The 24,000-nt window shown below is 42.1% G+C and overlaps 1 protein-coding gene across 2 annotated transcripts in view; it reads left to right on the forward strand.

Annotated features, from left to right (window-relative positions):
• The window catches only part of pparg (peroxisome proliferator-activated receptor gamma), a 59,798-nt gene that overhangs the window by 32,942 nt on the left and 2,856 nt on the right, over nucleotides 1-24,000 (forward strand). For both annotated transcript variants that reach the window (XM_079844985.1, XM_079844984.1), the window contains exons 5-6: nucleotides 8,003-8,202; nucleotides 23,199-23,667. In XM_079844985.1, the coding sequence (XP_079701111.1) occupies nucleotides 8,003-8,202; nucleotides 23,199-23,667 (669 nt within the window). The remainder of the gene's footprint in view (nucleotides 1-8,002; nucleotides 8,203-23,198; nucleotides 23,668-24,000) is intronic.

A 24,000-nucleotide genomic window follows, 5' to 3' on the forward strand; every position in this document is an offset into this window, starting at 1 on the left:
TCCCATATAAATAGTCAGTGCCATGAAAATGGCAAAGATCCTTCTCATTGCTTTGGCTCATTTCTTGAAACAGACCGGACGTTCTCAACACTCTTGGTGCTTTTGCCAAAATAACGTGGATGGTTCGGCACAACACCATGGTTCACCTGCAAAAGCTCATACCTCTCCCAAAACAGTTCACTCATGTGTCAAAACTAAATTTCCTTCTCATTTAAACAGTCAGTGCCCCCAAAATGCTTCGTCCCTTTGGCATTGTGTAAGCACTGCAAGTCAAAATGTTTAGATGTTTTGTCACTATGGCAGAGGACCATTGAAATATCCCTCATGTCCACCTTTCAGTCTTAGCCCAGTCCTTCATTTTTGTCTAGCTAACAGAATACAATTGTGTATAAAACTGAAAAAAAAAAAAAGAAATAGGATTTTAGGGTAAGAGTAGCCTCCAAGGTTTGACATCACACATTTCACTCATACTGCCAAGGAAAATGTAACCATTATCATTCACACACATAAAGTAACTTCCATACATCAGAGTAAAAAGAAAATGTATACAGCATAATATACTGTAATATAACACACAAAAAAACAAAAAAACAATGAAAATTACCGTCCTCACCTTCCTGGCCATCCACACGCTGCTGTTCTCAATCTTACTTGTAACAATATCAACTCCCAGTCCCAGTCAACTTGTAATATTGTAAAATTTCTACTTTTCTAATGATATAATCTGGGTTTGATTTTTTTTCAGAGATATTGTTAGAGTAAAGTATATGAATATATTGACCAAACAGTACACACAAGACCAGTACTGCATATTGATGAAAATATGTATTTCTCTCCACATTTATAAAATAATTTGATTCATTCATGCATTTTCAAAGGTTTGTTTTTTTATATCTGCTGAGGTTGGGCTGAATTCTCTGTCCAGTCTCTCTCAATGTCAACCCATGGGTACTCAGTAGAATCGCATCTGATAAATTTGGTCCCCGTCTTCTTTGGCCACATCCTACTCCAGGTATACCTCTTCCTACCCCTCTCTTCCCCTTCCCCTCTCTTCCCCTCTCTTCCCCTTCCCCTCTCTTCCCCTCTCTACCCCTCTCTTCCCCTCTTTACCCCTCTCTTCCCCTTCCCCTCTCTTCCCCTCTCTTCCCCTTCCCCTCCCCCTCTCTTCCCCTCTCTACCCCTCTCTTCCACTTCCCCTCGCTACCCCTCTCTACCCCTTCCCCTCTCTACCCCTTCCTCTCTCTACCCCTCTCTACCCCTCTCTTCCCCTTCCCCTCTCTTCCCCTTCCCCTCTCTACCCCTCTCTACCCCTCTCTTCCCCTTTCTACCCCTCTCTACCCCCTTCCCACCCCTCTCTTCCCCTTCCCCTCTCTACCCCTCTCTTCCCCTTCCTCTCTCTACCCCTCTCTTCCCCTTCCCCTCTCTACCCCTCTCTTCCCCTTCCCCTCTCTTCCCCTCTCTACCCATCTCTTCCCCTTCCTCTCTCTACCCCTCTCTTCCCCTTCCCCTCTCTTCCCCTCTCTACCCCTCTCTTCCCCTTCCTCTCTCTACCCCTCTCTTCCCCTTCCCCTCTCTACCCCTCTCTACCCCTCTCTTCCCCTTTCTACCCCTCTCTACCCCCTTCCCACCCCTCTCTTCCCCTTCCCCTCTCTACCCCTCTCTTCCCCTTCCTCTCTCTACCCCTCTCTTCCCCTTCCCCTCTCTACCCCTCTCTTCCCCTTCCCCTCTCTTCCCCTCTCTACCCATCTCTTCCCCTTCCTCTCTCTACCCCTCTCTTCCCCTTCCCCTCTCTTCCCCTCTCTTCCCCTCTCTACCCCTCTCTTCCCCTTCCTCTCTCTACCCCTCTCTTCCCCTTCCCCTCTCTTCCCCTTCCCCTCTCTACCCCTCTCTTCCCCTTCCCCTCTCTTCCCCTTCCCCTCTCTTCCCCTTCCCCTCTCTTCCCCTTCCCCTCTCTTCCCCTCTCTACCCCTTCCCCTCTCTTCCCCTCTCTACCCATCTCTTCCCCTTTCTACCCCTCTCTTCCCCTCTCTACCCCTCTCTACCCCTCTCTTCCCCTTTCTACCCCTCTCTACCCCTCTCTACCCCTCTCTTCCCCTCTCTTCCTCTTCCTCGAGCAGGCAGTTGCCCTTGTTCATTTACTTGGCCAGGTGCCTCCATGTTCAGAAATTGTACTGGTCCTGCATGGTCAAGCTCTTTACATATATGTTTGGCAGCATTCACAGTCATGGACAGCACCTGTAAACATACTGTTTGATTGGTCATCTGAGATGTGTGAAAGTCCTCCTTCATTAGTCTAGTTTCACCTGACTGTCAATTGCTGTAATACATTTAGCAAATGTTTCAAGGGATTCATATATGGTATTCATGGTATTATGTTCTTGACTAATTTTGACAATTGAACAGACTATTGTGCATGTGATGACTTATACAATGAAATGACGCTGATACGTTTTGGAGCGAACGACCGTTAGACTGAGAATCTAACAATCAGTTAAGATCAAAAAGATCTAATCACTTGCAAATTGTGCTAAATGTAGGCTACCTGTACTTAATCATTTGCAAAGATGTACTGAGACATCTATCTAAAGATCCATCTTTTTTAGCGTAAATAACACTTATATTATGTTTAAAGGTCCCATGGCATGGCATTTTTCTATTATTTTATAATGTTTCCTGAAGTGTACTTATATTGTTAGTATGATTTTTACATCATAAAATGTCATAATGTAGAAATAAAAGGCATTTTTTCTATACTGCTGTTTGCCCTGTGGCTGAATGCCCTGTTTCAAGAGGCGTGTCTGCTGTGAGATTTCAGTAAAAACGCCCACTGTTGTGATTGGCTGACATCTTTGCATATGAAATGAGCGGAGGGGGCGTGGTTTAACGAGGTATACGACGCACAAGCTGCTGCCAGAGAGATGGATGGACCTGAGTTCACTTCACATCAGTTCTCAGCACGTCTCAGTTCAGTGAACTGTTGTAGTTACTACTGTAGAATATACTTCAGATTATTCGTTTATTTCTAGTCGGAGGGACTGTCACTCATGTCAGAAAGTTAGTAACTTTAGTAAATTATGGATCAGCGCTGACTCGAGACGCAAACCCTTTAGAACGATTCAGTCCGATTTGGTGAACTGATTGGGTTCACTAAAAGAACCGGTTCAAAAGAATGATTCGTTCGCGAACCGGACATCACTAATGTACCAGAGACTGAGCGATTGCTAACAAAGTTATTTATAGTAACTACTGAGTTGTGAGAGCGCTGTCTGTCAGCACGAGTTTATTGTGTTTGTATCTGAGAGTTCTGAATAAACACGAGTCCCAGTCACGCCGAGTCCGTCTTCATAATTCATCTACCAACTTTGTAACACATGCAATGTACCATTACAGCGAGATGAACGAGTTAGTAAGTGTTGATTATAGCATTATTTTTAGATATGTTCCAATCATATGAAAAGCGTCAGTGACGCGCGTTGAGTACACAGCGCAAACAAAGAAACAACAGCAGTAATCGAATGTAATCCAGTTTATTGTAGGGATAGCTGGCTAGCCTAGCCGGATACCCTCACGCTTACCCCCCTTCTGCTTAATCTCGCGCCGCGTTTGGCGCCTCCGCTGTGGGCCAGATGCAGTACCGGGGGTCGGTGATGTTGAAGGCCGGTGCAGCCTGAGCTTCGGCGTGTGTGAGGTTTATCTCTAAAGATGTGACTCTGCTGATGTTGAGCAGAAACTCACGACTGTATGTAGAACAGATAGACGCGACGAGGACGTACAAAAACACTGACTCACAAGATAGTAAACACCGTTCTGTCGGGAGAGAAAGAAGCTGCAGCGTGTGCACGAATAATAAATAATTAGCTACACATAAGAAATCACTGATCACAGATCAGAAGGAACTGAAAAAAGACTTCTGTTTTCATTTGTACATCCAAACACTGAAAAACTGCCAGCATTCACTCGTTCACAAGCCATGGTCTCCGTTTGCATGGGCGTGCCAGATTCTCTGGGCGGAGGAAAGGGAGGTAACCGTTCCTGTGTGGACGTCAAAACAGGAGACTTCAGGATTGGCTAGTCTGGCCTGTCATTTTCTCAAATGCAGAGAAAGACAGCCAGAACTCGGTTTTACACCGATCAACATTTCTATCCACTTGGGGACAATATTCAGGCTAGGGGAACTCATATTAATCTTGAAATACCTCATAAAATGAAAATTTCATGCCATGGGACCTTTAAAGGCTCCACACAGTTTCTGCCAGTCTCATGTTAATTGTGAGTACCTATAGAGTAGTATTGATCCTTCATGTCTCCCAAGAGTCTTTAGTTTTATCATAATAAAAGACAAACAGCTGGGCCCGTGGAGGCGTGCAGTGGGCGGAGCTAAAGAGTGACACACACATACACATACACACACACACACACACACTCACAAAGGTTTGTTTTGTGAGGACATTCCATAGGCATAATGGTTTTTATACTGTAAAAACTGTACATTTTGTACTCCTAAACCTACCCATCACACACACACACTCACACACATACACACACACACTACCCCTACCCCTAAACCTACCCATCACACACACACACACACTACCCCTAAACCTACCCATCACACACATACACACACACTACCCCTACCCCTAAACTTACCCATCACAGGAAACATTCAGCATTTTTACATTTTTATTTTATTATTTATTTTTATTTTATTTATTTGTTTAGCTTGTTTTTAAAGCTATTTTAAATATTTCATGTTTACCTCGTAATACCAATTAAATAACCGTGTCCTTATACAAAGTTGTGTCCTCATAAATCACAAAAACAAACACACACACACACACACACACACACACACAGGTTTTTAGGTTTATCTTAACCCTTTACCGTTTTTTTCAATTGCTTAAGCACAATTTTGAAACCAGGGCCCGGTTTGTCAAAACACTACACACAATTAACACAGCCCTACTCCAAAGTAGCACAACACTTCAGATAATTTGCTAAATGGAACACTTTTGTCACAACTATACACGACTTTATAAAAACAATATTGTGTTACCATACGAAACACACACATTTCATATGACTTCAATCTTTTTGAAGCAGTTTCACACTGCTGTTGTTAACCTAAAACACTTTTAGCAAGTCTAATTCTCAGTGATTAGAGTACTGTAAATGAAGTACACAGAGAAAGTGCAACTATACAATAGTTCACCAAACGCTACACAAGACCAATGCTGCATATTGATGAAATTATTTATTTCTCTCCTCATTGTAAAATCATTCGATTCATTCATGCATTTTCAAAGGTTTGTTTTTTATATCTGCTGAGGTTGGGCTGACGTCTCTGTCCAGCCTCTCTCAATGTCAACTCATGGGTACTCAGTAGTACCCATTGGTACCAAGGTTGCCCAAATCGCATCTGATAAATTTGGTCCCCGTCTTTTTTGGCCACATCCTACTCCAGGTCTACCTCTTCCTACCCCCCTCTTCCCCTCTCATCCCCCTTCCCCTCTCTTCCCCTCTCTACCCCTCTCTACCCCTCTTCCTCCACGGGCTCCCCTTCTCATCCTCACTCTTCCTCTTACTGCGACGTTGCCTTCCATTTTTGTTGAAGACAGATAAACGTACCTGTTGCCTTTTTATAGTGCTTAAACCTGATTGGGGTGTCTATAATTTAGCAATCATGTGTTTGTGCACCTGATGGCTGTGTTTAACAGATTGGCTCATAGGTGTGGTAATTTGACTGTCAGTGCTTTGGAATTGCAAGGAAGTGACATCATGATATACTTATGTGTTTGATGTATACAAGTGTGTTTAGTGTTTTGCAAATCACCGTGTGTAATGTTTTGCAAAAAGTACGAAGCTGACAATGTGCTTACAATTGTGCAAATCTAGCCTTGTGTTTTGCTCCTTGAGTGTAAGGTTTTGCTAATTGTGGGAAAAGTTTAATTTTAGTGTGTAAGCAATCGTAAAAAAACTGTAAATGCATGAATGGATACATTTATTTAAAGTATGCAACAAGTATGGATTAATTCCCAGTCCTTTTTGTTTCAAACCTGGTGTATTTGGAAATATCTATGCTGCAATAAATTATGATAGAGGTCAGCTACTTTCATCAGCCGATTTTGAATGTATGTTATCATTTAAAAAAATACATTGACATATAAAGAGGACAGTCGTATGGAATTATGAGAAAGGGTCAAAGGTCAACCCCCCATTTCTGTATGGAACATCACACCTTTAATGGTTAAAGATCTTTCCAGTGTAGTGGGTGTCAGGCATCAAAGGGTTAAGTGAAAATTACACTTTATTACATATTATAGCTAATTTACATTTTGTTTACGGTTGTAAAAAAAAATACATTGACATGAATAAATGTTTTTGTCTCTGGGAAAATAAATATTTTAGATTAATATTTATATGAATGTTGTGTAAATTATGTATATAATAAAAATAAGCTACTAGAGTTTTAGTAGTCTACCCCCATCTCATCCAAGATGTTCATGTCTTTCTTCAGTTTTTTGAGGAAAACATTACAGGATTTTTCTCCACATAACGGACTTCAATGGCAACCAACGGTTGAAGGTCCAAATCAATGCGGTTTCAAAGGAAGGGCTTCAGAGGCTCTGCACAATCCCAGCCGAGGAATAGGGTCTTATCTAGCCAAACCATCGGCCATTAAAAAAAAAAAAAAACATTTATATAGTTTTAAACCCAAATGCTCGACTTCGGTGTTGTTCTTCTTCATGACGTATGGCTTCAACATGTTGGAAAGGTTACGTCAAAAACTCCATCTCATGTTCTCCTCCAACTCCAACAAATTGTCCGATATCGTTGTTTTACCTTTATTTATGTAAAGGCCATTTGATTTAGTCTTTGCACGTTCATTTTAACACTGGGTTGGTTCTTCCACCTGCGTGACCTTTCCAACGTGATGACGTCATACATCGTGAAGAAGAACAACACAGAAGTTGCGCATTTGAGGTTAAAAAGTGTGTAAATTGTTTTGGGTTTTTTTAGAAAATGTCCGATGGTTGGGCTAGATTAGACCCTATTCCTCAGCTGGGATCGTGCAGAGCCTCTGAAGCCCTTCCTTTGAAACTGCATTGATTCAGACCTTCAACCGTTGGTTACCATTGAAGTCCGTTATGTGGAGAAAAATCCTGGAATGTTTTCCTCAAAAAACTGAATTTCTTTTCGACTGAAGAAAGAAAGACATGAACATCTTGAATGAGATGGGGGTGAGTAAATTATCAGGGAATGTTCATTTTGAAGTCAACTAATCCTAGAGAGGTTTAGATAAAGGGGTTTGTGTTAATAATTATCAGTATCTAGCTTGACGAAAATATATTATTTAATATTATCCACATTATATTTCATCTGCAACAGCATTGAAAACTTTTGTAATGATACGTTTGGCCATTAACCTTTAAACACATCATTATATTTAAATTGCAAACACATGAGGAGAGTCTCATGAAATACCCATGAATGGCAGATCAACATGTTACTACATTTTTCTCCGAAACGGTAGGAAATTAAACTGAATGTGGAGGATTTGAACTGTGACAGGATGATTGACAGGGCAGTTAAACGGTGACAGGATGCACGTAACTAAGCAACAGAGCTATTTTCAAACCACAAATATATTACAGAAAAAAGATTACTGGAGAACTTTCCTACTTCAAGATTTCATGTTTAATTCAATGGGTAACTGTTTCTTTGTAAGTATTTGTGAAGCTTACTAGCAGTTTATGAGTGAAAATTGTTTGAAATGTGTTTAGTGTATGGCATAAACACTCCATTTTCTATATTAGTGTCAGAATAAAAACACTGAAGAATGTTGGAGTCGGTCATAATGACCTGCACTAACATACTGAAGGACTGAAAACAAACTCCCACACACATCCCCACAGACCCGAGACGTTAAGCAAAGACCGCCAACATGATGGATCTGGGATTTGGGGGTTTTCAGCTGTCTGTTTGTTTGCTTTTTTCCCAGCCATTCGTTTTGGTCGAATGCCCCAAGCCGAGAAGGAGAAGCTCTTGGCCGAGTTCTCCACTGACATCGACCACATGCACCCAGAGTCGGCTGATCTCAGAGCCCTGGCCAGACATCTGTACGAGTCCTATCTCAAGTACTTCCCCCTGACCAAAGCCAAGGCCAGAGCCATACTCTCAGGGAAGACCAGCGACAATGCCGTGAGTCTGGAGCCTTCCATTACATGTGTTCTTGTGTTGTGTTTGTGCTCTACTAGAGCAGGTTTTCCTGCTTGAATGTGGATTATTTCCCCATATTCTCCATTCTCTTCCCAGTCTGTCAGTAACGCTCTGTTTAGTTCCTCTCTCTATGAAGCCCCTACTTCTGAAAAGCACAATGTTCTCTGATTGGTCGGCTGGAGCGGTGTGTTGTGATTGGTGTTTGGGAAATGTCCCCCGCCTTACTATAACCACCAGTTTCAACACACTACTAACTAACTCAACCAGACCCGTCCCTTTATTCTGCGTATGAATTATTATAATGAGGAATATTGTGACGTGCTGGTTCCTGAAGAAAACTCAAGACTACAATGGAGGCGTTTCAGGCAATTTTTTTATAATACCTATAGAAACAGAACAGTGAAGAAAATTATAGGTCTAATTCTAGTTGGGAAATAATAATTTTGAACTATATGCAAATCATATTTGCATTAAAATATGCACATGTACTTTTATTTGTATGCCTAAAATGTCGAAAACGTGAAACGTTTTTTGTCTCTTCACACACAATTAGGAATGACATGAATCACATAAATGCATATTTTCAATTCAAAACGGCCATATTTGAGAAAAAAAAGTGGAGTAGTTTGCATCACTGGACGTTATGTCGGTTGTTTCTGTCGCAAAGCAGTTCACACATGTATTTAATATTTCGCTTATCTCACTTTCTTTTCAACGTTAAAGGCCTTTTCACACCGGACGCGTAACGAAAAAGCGAAGCGGAAAAAGCGAATATTTCGTGTGCGAATAGTTCACGTCAAAACCATTCACATCATCCGCGACGCGAGTTTGCATCCTCTGTGGCGTTTCAGAGCTCCAACGTTCCAAAACATTCGCTGCGAGTGTTAAAAAAAAATTGAGATCGAAACGAAAAAAATAAACGTCGTTTTTTCGCCACAGCACATTCGCGTTCGGTGTGGAAGCTCTCATTACACAAACAGCTGATCCAAAAACAAAACCATCGCCCGAATTATTCACGCGTCAAAATCGTGTCCAGTGTGAAAGGACCTTAAGGCCTGTGCACACCGGGACGATTATCACACATGCTTATCGCTGCCGTTTTTCTAGACGTTTTCCGGCGCGTCTTTGTGTTCACACCCAAGCAATTTTCACTGGCGATGCGCCGAGTGAACATACAAATTCAGTAGATGGCGCTCCCGGTACACAAGGTGGTGCTGCGCGTAAATACTGGTGGTGCTGCGCGTAATACCACTACGCTTCTGACACTCGCTTGTCACACAGAAGAAGAAGAGGGACAGTATTTACGTGCTTGCCAAAACCATTCACACACTTTTTGCTAACTGGCAAGCAGCATTAGCAGCTCATCTTCTTCTTTGGCTGAATCCGAAATCGCCCCCTATAGGGCACTATTTGAGGGAACAGCCATTTGCAGTGGTGTCCGAAACCATAGTGGACGGTACCATAGTTATTGAGTGCACTCATTCAATCCCACATTGCACCGCAATAACGAGTGTACAGCCGATGTACACACAACGGCTGTCCGAATTCACTCGCTTGTTTTCATTCACTCCTTCAAGTGAACTGTATTAGTGGACTAACGTAGGGAATAGTGAATGAGGGTTTAGGGGGCGATTTCGGATTTAGCCTTCATCTACTTACTTCCTCTTTGGCATATCAATGTGTGCTCGGCAAGACCATTTTTGTGCGTGAGCGCCACCAAGTCGTGTTTAACTGTAACTTCAGCAGCTCCAGGCGTGAACAAATCGCATTAGTCGGCCAGTTTTTAAGGTACAAAAAAACAAACTCAAGGTTTTTGCGCGTCGGTGTGCACACTCACATTGACGCCTTTTGTTTATTCACGAGGCGTAAAACGTCAGCGATAAACGCACGCGACAATCGGCCCGCGCGGCTGATCGGAAAACACCAATAAACAAGTAAGCTGCATTTCAGAATCTCCATTTGAGATTTTCTGCTTAAATGAAAGTGTCATTCAGGTGGTCTATGTTCTGTCTCTTATGCTATTTGTGCGACAAAATCTGCCGTCATACCTTCAGTGATGAATCCAAAATATGGATTGATTGTGTTACTGAATAACTGCTCTTACAAACCTCTGTGTGACATTGAATAACATTAAAATAATGTAGAATTTCGCTGTTTAAAAATTTTAGAGAAGTTTTTCCATTAGACCTATATGATAAATAGCCTATAATAAATCATTAAACTAGATGAGGTCAAATAAACCATGAATAAAAAAATTGCTAACACTACGCTTCACACTGGAATTTATGCTCTGCTTCTTTGACTGGTAAACTCCGCCTACTTTGATTTGATTGGCCATCTCAGTCATTTTGACATTGACGAGCACTGTTAGACCGCTTACGCAGACCTAAAAATGTGACTTTTAAACCTTTTTGCCATCCTAACAACAACATATCGAGTGCTACGAAGTGCAAGAATTTAAATATTTGGGGGCAATTTGGCCATTTGTAATTATTGGAGGGGACTTCAATGTCTGTGGTTACAGCCCTGTTACACACTAAAGACAGATCAACATGGACAAAAGCACAGCAGAACGTCGTTAAATGTTTATCACTCGACTGAGATCCTTTCACAGGCGCTGACATTCGAAACCCTTATAGGTAGCGCCGTAGCTGTCTAGACGCAACATGAAGTGCACTTGAAGCGTAGCCTAGGCAGAAATTCAGGTTTCCAACGTTAACCGGTCACACACAGATCATCTCACGCCATGCTTTCGTCATATGCTGTATGTGCATAACGAATCATAACATACATGTTTCACTCTGAGATAAAAGACTTATTTACTGGTTAATATTAAAAGCAAACGTCTAAATTATTTAATATCACATTATATGCATTGGACTATGAATAGCACTCACGAATGATTTTAAAGAATTAATTTAAGGAAACATAGCAATAATGAAAGTCAAAAAATAAGCCTCTCCACTGACCATTTCTATTTTGTTGACAGTAGAAATAAGTTATATTCATCACGTGTCTTTAACAGGAGATATGACCAAGGCCGTTCGATGCATGTTTTGACTAACACAGCGAGCGATACCAAACATCTGCTCTCTCCGGAGGGAAATATTTATAAAGGCACAGACTGCAGAAAGAAAATATGAAAGTATAGATATAAATCTATATGTCAGAGCCGTTCGGGGCATATGCGCTCTTGCAAGCGCTAAGCAATCTCGACACGAAACCAAAGATCAGATTGAGATTTCAGAAAACTTTGAGAGGAATTATGGTTAAGTAACATTAATAGTTTCATGTGCAGCAGAAAAGTCATATTACTGTCTGAGGTGAAACGACATACTTCAAAATCATCATCTAGGAAGCCTTATTGTTCAACAGTATTTTGAAGTCAACACTATAGAACAGTCCGGTTGTAATGAACTCCGGTACTCTAGGGGGCGGTAGAGGTTCCTTCATGGCTGTGTCCGAAATCGCATACTCTATTGAATAGGTACTTTTGAATAAGTACTTACTTTGCAATAGGGCTGCACAATTAATTGAATTTCTAATCGCGATTATAGATGCCACGATTACATAATCGGTCAAATCGATTACAAAAAAAAGTCCACTTACATTATTCTGTGTGCTTTAAGAGGTGTGTTTAGAGCATGTTACACTGTGAGAGACAAATCACGACTACTAACCCAGTACAACAGGAACTACCAGTGAGGCAAGTGTACACGGACTGGACGAATGCACGCAAAACACCATTTTTAAAGTGCCATGTACACAGCCTATATATATTAACTCCATGAACTAACTAACATGAAAACTGTGATATATGGACCTGTCAACCTTTATGCTAACTAAGGAGAAAATCCAACGCCACTTTGACTGGAGCGAGAGCGAAACATGATTATGTATTTCTGCTCCGTTTGGACATCAACCATCATAACGCTAATACTTTTTCATATAATGTCTACTTCCTTTGTATAACAGTTTTACCTAATAACGTATTAGACAGGACTGTTAGAAAGATCGTAAGCTAATGAAGACGGAGAATGTGAGTGCTGTGTGTTCAGACTCTGCCGTTCTCAGCTCCATCAAAATAAAAGTCAAAACAAGCGTGACTGACGTCACTTCAGAGTTACTGGCGGTGCGAACGCAACCAGGAAAACGACCCTGGGGAACAATTAGTTCTTGGGGAACCACCTGATGCCAAGTTCCTAGAACTTCCCGCTGCGAAAGCCCCTGTTATTGTACCATGCATATTTTTACTTTATTTTATTTGATAAGTGTTGTGGCACCTAACGTTAGTTGCTTTTAATTCTTCTGTACCACATTTTGAAGCCAGTCTAACTGCAACCAGTATTTGAAACACGAGCAAAACAAAGTCTTCTTTTTAAATGTTTACTTCCAAAAAAATTAAATTGTACATAGACATGGTACGCACGGTCAAAAAACTGTGTTGCTTCCAACGTCTCTAACTTCAAACTAAAAAACGAACTATACATCCAATGCTATGACGTAGTGCTATCTGACTGGAAGCTCAAAATACTGAAATGTTATCAGATCTAAACATTACTAAATTATGCATTTTAAACCAATACATTTCTTATGAATTTTCATGAAATATATATATATATATTTTTTTGTACTGTTTTTAAACTAAATTATTATTTCAGATGAACTAGTCCTTAAGTGGCTCTTACATTATCCGGCCCCTAATTGGTTAGGCAGGAGGACTAAGCAATTATAAACTTAAACACTGAGAGCCAAACAGTTTTTAAATGTCCATGAACAATCAACTTGTTTCTTCTTTCTTCACTCTTCTAACATCGCCTCTTCCAATAAGCACAGTTTGTTTACAGGCCTTTCCAGAGTGTTGGTCTTGGTCTTTATCTTCACTCTTCGTACTGTTCCATAAGAGTCCGGCAACGTTTCAACTACCTTTCCCATGAGCCAAGAGTTCCGTGGGGAAGAACTGTCCACTAGTAGCACAACATCTCCCGTCATGAAGTTTCTTCTTGGCTTTAGCCATTTCTGGCGCTCCTGAAGAAGTGGAAGGTATTCACGTGTCCATCTAGTCCAAAATAAATCCACAAGATACTGAACCTGCTTCCATCTCCTTCTTGAATACATGTCATCTTTGCTGAAAATCCCTGGAGGCATGTTGGGTTGAGATTTCAACAGCAACAAGTGATTGGGTGTTAGAGGTTCTACGTCGTTCACATCATCTGAAAGCGTTGTAAGCGGCCTGCCGTTGATGATGCTTTCGACCTCGCACATTATTGTCAGAAGACAATCATCGTTCACCGCTTGCTCTTTCAAAAGGGAGTTAAGGATTCTTCGCACAGTCCGAATTTGTCTTTCCCAAACCCCGCCTTGGTGCGAAGCGGCTGGGCTGTTGAATATCCACTTTATTCCATTTGGTTGCAAAGCATTTTCAATTTTGTAATTATTCAGTTGTTGAATGGCTTCTCTCAACTCTCTTTCAGCGGCCACAAAATTTGTGCCGTTGTCAGAACGCATGATGGTAACTTGACCTCTCCTGCATATAAAGCGACGGATTGCATTAATGCAGGAGTCTGTGTCGAGGCTATCTGCAACTTCGATGTGCACTGCTCTGAGAGTGAGGCAAGTGAACATCACGCCGTACCTTTTGACTGTACCCCGGCCCCTCTTGACATCAAACGGCCCGAAGAAATCGACGCCGGTATTTGTGAAAGGAGGCTTATCTGGCAAGAGCCTATCTTCAGGCAGGTTTGCCATCTTTTGCTCACCAATCCTTCCATTGTTCTTGCGGCACACTGTACATTTGCTGATTATCCTTCGAATTGCAGAATTGGCTTGTGGGATCCAATACCTGCATCTCAATTGTGCCAAGACATAACTGCGTCCACAATGTCCTGTTCTTTGGTGTATGTCTCTCAAAATCAGTGTAGCAACTCTGCTGTGCTTTGAAAGAATTGCTGGATGTTTAGCATTTTCTGGCATGGCAGATTTATGGAGTCTTCCACCAACCCTTAACGTGCCATCTTGAAAAATTGGATCCAATTTAAACAGCTGACTGCTGCGACTGAGCTGTTTACCTTTTTCCAGTACTTTGATTTCTTCTCCAAACTGTTGTCTTTGACTGAATTTGATTATTTCCGATTCTGCGGCAACCAGATCATCCAAAGTAAGTGATTTCTTTTCTGTTGCTTTGAATTTTTTCATTTGTTGTTCTAACTTTGATCTTTCCTTTTCAGGGTTCTTTTCAGCTTGCCTGATCGTTATTGATATTTCCTTTCTTTTCTCTTTCAGTTTCCACAGATTTTCCTTCACCTTTAAAATCCAGGCCACTGATCGTTTTAATTTATGCCAGTCCGAGTAATAGTTGATCAGTTTGTCGATTGGTTCTATGTTTTCCTCAGCTTTGATCATGTTGACTGTTGCTCCATTCTTGACTTCCGGATCATTTTCAAGGCTTTCTCTCCTTCTCACAGGCTGTTCCGACCAGTCACATTCATTGTTCAGCAAGAAGTCCGGCCCATTGATCCAGGTTCCTCCTTGCACCAAACTCTTAGCTTTCAGTCCCCTGCTGGCTTGATCTGCAGGATTTTCCGTTGTTCTGATGTACTTCCATTGTGATGGCTTGGTTGCCTCTCGGATCAACGAGATTCTGTTTGCAACAAAGGTTTTGAAACGAGCAGTTTCACTGTCAATATATCTAAGCACCGTAGTGCTGTCTGTCCAGAAAATAGATTGTTGCAGTGGAACTTGAAGCTCTTGATGTAACATCTTGTCTATTTTAACAGCGACGACTGCTGCGGTCAACTCAAGTCTGGGAATGGTGACCAGTTTGAGTGGGGCCACTCTTGACTTCCCCATGAGAAATGCACAACGCTTCTCACCTTGACTATTCTCTAGCAGCAGATAAGACACAGTGCCATATGCGGACTCTGAAGCATCCGAAAAATGATGTAACTGTGCTGCTGCAGTGCATCCAAAATCTGTAGGCTTCAAACACCTGCTCACATGGAAGGTAGAGAGATGAACGACATCTTCGATCCATCTTTTCCAATCTTCAGCATGTTTTCCGCCAATGTTCTCGTCCCATCCATATTGTTCTTTACAAAGATCTTTCAGCAAGAGTTTTGCGGGCAAGATAACCGGAGCCAGAAAGCCAAGGGGGTCGTAGATGGAATTCACGACTGATAAGATGCCTCTTCTGGTCATCGGCTTGTCTTGCAGTTTCATACTGTAGGTGAAACTATCAGTTTCTGTGTCCCACTGTACACCGAGGGTCCTCTCAACTGGCAAAGCATCATGTCTTAAATCTAGGTCTTTCACTTCGCTAGCTCTATGTACTTCAGGGATTGACATTAACACCTTCCTGCTATTGCTCATCCACTTTGTTAAAGCAAAGCCTCCACTGGCACACAGGGTACGAAGATCTTTAGCCAAGGTCACCGCATCTTCTTCTTTAGCTACACTCCTCAAACAGTCATCTACGTAGAAGTTGCGCAGAACTGTCTGGACAGCTTCTGAAGATACATCAGCCTTGTTATCTTCAGCAGTTCTTTTCAGTGCATATGAGGCAACACTTGGTGAAGAAGTGGCTCCAAAGAGGTGCACGGTCATTCGGAATTCCTCCATAGGTTCGTTCAACTTGCCGTTGGGCCACCAAAGAAAACGGAGTAGGTCTGCGTCACGCTCCGGCACCTTGACCTGATAAAACATCGATTCGATGTCCGCCATTATAGCTATTGGCTCCTCACGAAATCTTAAAAGCACACCAACTAACGTGTTGTTCAAGTCGGGTCCTTGGAGCAGTTCTCTATTCAGAGACCTATCCTGAAACGAAGCTGTGCAGTCGAAAACCACCCGCAGCTTTCTTTTCTTCGGGTGATACACCCCATGATGTGGTATGTAAAACAGCCTGTTGTCGTCACGCTTCAGCTGTTTGACTGGAACTTTGACAGCATAACCTTTGTCAATGATGTTCTCCATAAAGTCCTTGTACTCTTCAAAGAAATCAGGATTCTTCTTGAACTTTCTGAGCAAACAGGCTATGCGCTGTTCCGCCACACAACGGTTATTAGGCATTTGGAGCTTCTCATTCCTGAGGGGAAGTCCAATGCTGTAATGCCCGTTCTCAAACATTGTCGTTTTCTGCACAGACTGCAAAAACTGTTTGTCTTCATGCGACATTTCCTCTCGATCATCGTAGTTACGCTCTGGAAAATCAGTGTTATACTGTTGGACCAGCAACTTCTCAATTTCCATCACAGAAATTCTGTTAACTGAAAAGGTAGGCGTTTCATTCATTGTGTCATCCAGTTCCTTTCTTACGGGCCCATTCACAACCCAGCCAATAGCAGTCTTCACGGCATAAGGGCCTCCATCCTCTGCATTAATAACGTGCCATGGCTCCATTGCTCTTGAACAGTTAGCTCCAATAAGCAGACCTACATCCGCTTTAATCTCTGGCAACCGTACTTCTTTGAGATAAGGCCACTTCTGGATGTCTGCCTGTTTAGGTATGTTCTCGGTGTGAACAGGTATGTTACTATGAGTGAACACCTTAGATAGCTCAATGAACTTGGTGTCTTCCAGCCCGCACACTTCCAGGTCTGATATGACAAAACTGTTCATGAGCTTCTGTTCTCCAGGTTTGTCTTGACTCATGGTGCTTAGAAGTATTCGTGTCGGTTTCCCTTTAATGTTTAGTTTCCTTTGTAGGTCTTCTGTGCAGAATGTTGCTGTGCTTCCCGGGTCCAGAAAGGCGTATGTTTCTACACACTTGTCACTCCTTTTCGATTTGATCTTCACCGGTACTATAGACAACACACATTCCGCTTCTCCGGCCCCCGTGAGGCTACAGGACTCTCGCAGAATAGAAACTTGAGCACACGATATTTCACTTCCATGATGATCATCTTTCTTTTCAGGTGAGACAGAACCTGTTTCTTTTATTATGTGCAAAATGTCTGGATGCTTTAAAGCGCACTCTTTACACTCAATTCTTCTTTTGCAAAATTTGCTAAGATGACCCGGAACTAAACATCCAAAACACAAGCCCTTCAGTTTTAAGAAATCCACACGCTCTTTGTGTGGTTGATGTTTGATTTTGCTGCATGAGGCAAGAGTGTGAGATTGTTCGCAGTACAAACATGGCTTCTCAAAGGCACTCACAGTTTTACTTGAGTTTGCTGGCTTAACATGGGTTTTTTGAGGCCCTTTGCTTTCGGTGGAAACATTGGTTGCAAAACTGCTTCCACGGACCTCTTTCCTTCCATACTGCTTTTCTTTTTGGTCAGTCTTTCCACTTTGGATTGGACGGCTGTCTGTAATATTACCAAAGAGTGGATCCATCACTATTCTAGCTTGGCGGTCTATGTAGCTCACCAAATCAGAAAACTTTGCTCTCCTGCCTCTTCGCTCTTTCATATCATAAGCTTCAGCGCGCCAACGTTCCTTCAATTTGTACGGGAGCTTAGACACCACTGTCCGTAAGTTGGTTGGATTGTCCATCTCCTCTAAAAATTCAATGTCTTCCATAGTATTGCGACATCCAATTAAAAACATTGCATAGGCGCTCAATGCTTTCCCATCATCCGACTTCACTTGAGGCCATTTAAGCGCTTTGTCCATGTATGCACTGGCAATCCGTAACTCATCCCCATAGTGCTTATGTAGTAGTTGTTTCGCCTCGCAGTAGCCTTTGTTAGGTGTCATATGAGCACAACTGCGAACAAGCTCTTGAGGTTCACCGGCCGTAAACTGTTCCAAGAAGTACAATTTGTCTTGATCATTGCTGGTTTTCTGCTCTATTGCATGCTCAAACGCCCTCATGAAAGATTTGTATTGTAGCGCATCACCTTTGAACACAGGAATGTCCTTTGTTGGTAGATGAGATAGCTGCTGTTGTTTTACAAGTAGCTCAGTGATTACATTCTGTTTTTGCATAACTGCTAGCATGTCTCCACCTCTGTTAGGTTGTGCATTAGACACATAATTGGAGATCGGTTGAGATTGTTGTATTTGGGAGTACCGTGATTGTGGTTGAACATGAGTGTTCGTGTTAGCTTGTTGAGGAGACACAATGCTTGCTCTTTCCTTGATGTGACCACCTTGCGGCTTTTGCTCTGCTGCATAGCTACTAAAACCATCTTCAGATCTTTCATATTCTTTAAGCACCCTTATTTTTGCTTTACTTTCAGCTAACGCAGTTTCCAACTCTAATTCTTCTTTTTCAGCTTTGATTCTAGCTGCTTCAAACTCAAGCTGTTGCATTTTCTTTAGCGCTGCAGCACGTTCGAGCAGGGCTGCATGTTCCGCTTCCTGTCTAGCTCTTGTTGATGATATTCGTGACGCAGCTGAGGTGCGACTTACTCGTGATCCATGTGAGCTGGCATGGCTAACATCGCCGACCCCCACCTGTGAAACGCTGTCATTTGATTTAACAGTTTCTTGCAGATAATCATCCACATTATTTTCTTCTTGCAGCACTCTTTCCACTGGCATTGTGGGTTCCTGCTCAGCTGCAATCCATTTTTTTGTCGTTTTCATAAATCCTCTAATAGTTGCCATTTTAGGTTCGAACCAGTTCTTTTGATCATGGCTTTTTTCATCTTCAGTCAGCAGATTTGCAACTTCGTTGTTGAGACGGTTAAACTCCTCTAATGATGTTGCAAAATCATTTTCCATCACAAATTTCACCGCTTGTAAATTTTGAGCATCACTCATCATTGTCTCTAACTCATTTCTTTTACTTGTCAGAGTTCCTAATGTTCTTCTTCTCTGTGCAATGCACCTCTGCAATCTCTCTTCTAATGCCTTCTCTGTCAGCTTATGTGACCTTCTCTGTTCCATAGTGTCTTTGATACATCTATGTTCATCTTCCTCAGCCATCTTACAAACTGCAGAGTTAATGCTCTAATTGTATGCAAACGTTTCAAGCACTTTCTTCAAAAGTACTTTTCTTAATAAACCGAGTGCAAAACAACTTCTTAAAGATCGCCATAACTCCGCATTGACTGGATCAGAGCTTTCTATCAGCATACGTTTTGCAGGGAGAAATTTATATATTTTCGTTCTCTTCCAAACTCACTCATTATCTTCGTGCATCCAAAACACGTTTTTCCTTGACAATCCACACAGGTAAGAAGTAGTTTTCGTTACCTTATCTTTGAGAATGTCACTTCAGCGCGCAGCGTCACTTCTCACTAGCCATAAGCTAGCGGGGCATAGAAAAGCTCGATAAGCAGCGGCGAAACTGCGTGCTCGTTTCGGTCCGTCGCGGCTCACTGGTGCGTACAGACCCGGCAGCTCGTCTGAAGTTGGTTATAGTTAAAGTCCGATCCGCTGCTTCCTCAACCAGCAACAATCTAGCCACGTCCTCTTCGTTATCCAGGTAATCCAGCGTAGCTTCGTATTAGCGAGTTTTTTGACTAATGTTGTGGCACCTAACGTTAGTTGCTTTTAATTCTTCTGTACCACATTTTGAAGCCAGTCTAACTGCAACCAGTATTTGAAACACGAGCAAAACAAAGTCTTCTTTTTAAATGTTTACTTCCAAAAAAATTAAATTGTACATAGACATGGTACGCACGGTCAAAAAACTGTGTTGCTTCCAACGTCTCTAACTTCAAACTAAAAAACGAACTATACATCCAATGCTATGACGTAGTGCTATCTGACTGGAAGCTCAAAATACTGAAATGTTATCAGATCTAAACATTACTAAATTATGCATTTTAAACCAATACATTTCTTATGAATTTTCATGAAATATATATATATATATTTTTTTGTACTGTTTTTAAACTAAATTATTATTTCAGATGAACTAGTCCTTAAGTGGCTCTTACAATAAGAAACCTAACCAATGTATAGTTGACATGAGGCTTAATGCTACAAGCGAAACAAGTTTTTCAGGAAGAGTGTTTTCAGTTTGTTTTTATTTTTATATAAAAAATGGCATGCAGTTGCTTCAAACAATGGTTTAAAGCTTTTAAATGCAAATTGTGATCATCGTTATTATTAATTGCAATTACAATTTCAAGGGAATAATCGACAATTATGATTTTTGTCATAATCGTGCAGCCCTACTTTGCAATGAATGTTCTATATAGAGCCCTATTTTACCCCGGTGCAATGAGACGCCAGATGCGACGCAAGTGTTTTCTGCTAGTTTCAGCCCAATGCAGTTCTCATGTTCACGTCCCGCTCCACGTTGTTTAAATATCAAATGCACTGGCGCATCTGTTCCCCCATGGGCGTCTGGTCTGAAAACCAGGTGTGTTCAGGAGCATTGTTGGCGCTTTGCTATTTTTAGGAACTGAAAACGACTGCGCCATTGACCAACATAGACCTGCTTTAAAGTCAATAAATAGCGCCGTATTTTTTGTGTTATTTAAAGGGTGTGTTGGTAATATGAGCCTATAGGCGGTGCACAAAGCGCGTTCACTCTGCTTATTACACACACAGGGACATGCAGCAGCACACACACACACACACTGATTTTTACACACACAGGAACGCGCAGCAGCACACACAGACACACACACACACTCCAACCGTTTTTCCTGTCTTTAAAGTAGCAAAAGTGGATTCGGACACACCCTAAGAGCACCTGCGCCGTGAGCTTCAGACTAGAGCCCTGCGCGGGACTGTTTTCTTCATCCCGCTCCCGCCCGCACCCGCCGAATTTCTGACCATTACCGCCCGCTCCCGCAACGTATGTGTTACACTCCCGCCCGCTCCCGCAATATGTATGTCCACTCCCGCCCGCACCCGCAAAACTCCGAGAATTTATTCCCGCACAATAATAGAGATGCATTGATTTTGTGTCTTCTCCCGTCCCGCAGGGGGAAAAAAACACGTATTTGTATTGATATTATTAAAGAGATTCATGGGGTTGTTTGTTTCGTTTCCCTGGCCTGCATGTAAAAAAAAAAAAAAGACAAATACATTCAAATATAATTTCGTTTTTATCAAAAACTTTGCACATAAAAATAGACTGCTTTGCAAAACAGAAAACCAGATTGAGAAACAAAAAACAGATCCAAATTCCGTCGAACGTGACCGACTGAAAGGAAACCTGAGAAAACATGCTTCAACAGAACGTAATGTGAACACAAAATAGCAAACGGACATTTAGAAACAATCCATTTCCACTCACTAAACTTCTATGTATTGTTTGTCAAAAACAACAAACAGTCAACTTGACCTGCAGGGAGTGCTGAGCGTTTTTGGTGAGGTATGATCAAGTAGCTATGTATTTGCCAGCTGCGCAATATGTGGATACATATAACGTTATACCGCATGATTTTGCCTACCAAAACAATTGAGAAACTTCTCCAAATGTCAGACTTTCCTTGCTTAGCTTTTGTGCTGTAAATACCTCGTTTGGGGTTCTTTTCTACATCATCTATTGACATCTTCTCCATCATGTCGTTAGGCAACCTCCCTATCCCGCCGATTCCCGCGGTGTTTTTTTTAGCCGCCCATTCCCGCCCGCAGCAAAATTCAAACCGCCCGCTCCTGCGAGATTTACGTTGGGTCCCGCGGGACCCGGCGGGACTCAATCCCAATGCAGCCCTCTACTTCAGACCATGAGCTCAGATCATTCATTATAGATAGATTCATGCATCAGGTGCACTGTAAGAAAAAATTGATTTTTCAGTGAAAATTATTTCAAAGGAAATCCTACACCAAGTTTTTGTTCAGTGTACCTTCTGTAGATAAAACAAACTTGTTCAACAAGATACTTCTGACCTTGACCTGAAAGAGAAAACCTTTAGTTTCGACTGTTTACACCCAGTTGCGCCCCTTGCGTTATGAATTGGAGTCTGACACATTTTGATACACAATGACTCATGATATTACTTGCATGTTTTTAGTGTGTGATGTTCCAGTTCTTCTCTATAGCAGTGTCAGTGTTTCTGAACTCCTGAAACGCCTCCATTGTAGTCTTGAGTTTTCTTCAGGAACCAACACTTCACAATATTCCTTATTATAATAATTCATACGCAGAATAAAGGGGCTGGGGCCTGGTTGATTTAGTTAGTAGTGTGTTGAAACCAAGTGGCAACCTCCCGCAGTTTCTCTTGAAGCCAATACAGAAGTGAGTTAAACTGCAATTCATCGACAGGCTACAGAAGGGAGCAGAATCTCATTGAGCCGCATGTTAAAATGCCCAACTTTACAGCAGAAAAAAAACATGTTTACAGTCTGGTACAAATTGTGGTTTTGGTCTATACAGCTAATTTTGCCCTTCATAACAACTGTGAGGGGGTGAATTTTTTTATAACTCATTCGTTTACATTATACAAAGCCTTAAAGTTCTGCATAATTAAGGGAGTGGCCACTTTGAGTGACAGGTTGATAGCCATTTATCTGCTCTCTGTTAGTCATCGCATCACCTCAGCTCCACCCATGTCCCGCCTCTTTGCCCATTTTCTGTTATCCGGGAGCCAAGATGGCAACGGCCAACTTGTCCCTACTTTATTGCTTCAAAACTGCTCTTTAGAATCCTATGGGTGACGTCACGGACACTACGTCCATATTTTTTTACAGTTTATGGTTGAAACAGGCGATTATGGTAAGGGGCGGGACATTTCCCGAACACCAATGACGACACAGTGCTCCAGCCGACCAATCAGAGCACATTGTGCTTTTCAGAAGGAGGGGCTTCATAGAAACAAGAACTAAACAGAGCATTACTGACAGACTGGGAAGAGAGGAGCCGCAACAATGGAGAATATGAGGAAATAATTAACATTCAAGCAGGAAAACCTGCTCTAGTAGAGCCAGAAAGGGCAGAATGTAGTGCCTTTCTTAAAGAGGTCATATTGTCATAATGTTTACAGCCTGTGTGCCTCAAGTACATCTCAAGTCCCAAGACCATATTGAAGCATTTGGACTTAAATAAGCTGGTCTCGACTAGTCATAGGGCTGCATCTTTCTTATACCTGTCATACACTTATCATGGGCCGTCTTCTTGTTCACAGCCTTTCGTTATTCACGACATGAAGTCTCTGATGGAAGGAGAGCACATGATCAACTCCCGGCAGATGCCCATGCAGGAACACCGGAGATCCGACATAGGCGTCATGCACGAAGTGGAGCTCCGTTTCTTCCACAGCTGCCAGTCGCGCTCAGCCGAAGCTGTCAGCGAAGTCACCGAATTCGCCAAGAGCATCCCGGGCTTCGTCAACCTGGACTTGAACGACCAAGTGACGCTCCTGAAGTACGGCGTCATCGAGGTCCTCATTATCATGATGGCTCCGCTCATGAACAAGGATGGCACGCTCATCTCCTACGGTCAGATCTTCATGACCCGCGAGTTTCTCAAGAGCTTGCGCAAACCCTTCTGTGAAATGATGGAGCCCAAGTTCGAGTTCTCTGTCAAGTTCAACATGCTGGAGTTGGACGACAGCGACATGGCTCTGTTCCTGGCCGTCATCATCCTGAGCGGAGGTGGGTCTTGGATCAAGCCGCCAATCTCATCGAGATTCACCCGTCCCTGATTAACCAAAAAGAGAACTCAAAGATAACATTAACCTCCAGGTCCAACCACACGCTCAGTGACTCATTGAGCTCAAACCAGAGCGTCTCGATCAGACCAGAGTCAGCTGACTTACATCTGACATTATTAAACCACAAGACTCTGAAAGCACCAGTTATCATATCGTTTATTGGTCACCAGAGCATGAACATTTCATAAAATGACAACCTTGAGCTTTGAAGATTCAAACTCATGACAAAATATGTGAAAAATAACATCCTAAAAAAGAACAGATGAACCTCAAA

The sequence above is a fragment of the Gobio gobio genome (genome assembly GCF_949357685.1).
Source record: "Gobio gobio genome assembly, chromosome: 19".
In the NCBI taxonomy this organism is placed as follows: domain Eukaryota; kingdom Metazoa; phylum Chordata; class Actinopteri; order Cypriniformes; family Gobionidae; genus Gobio; species Gobio gobio.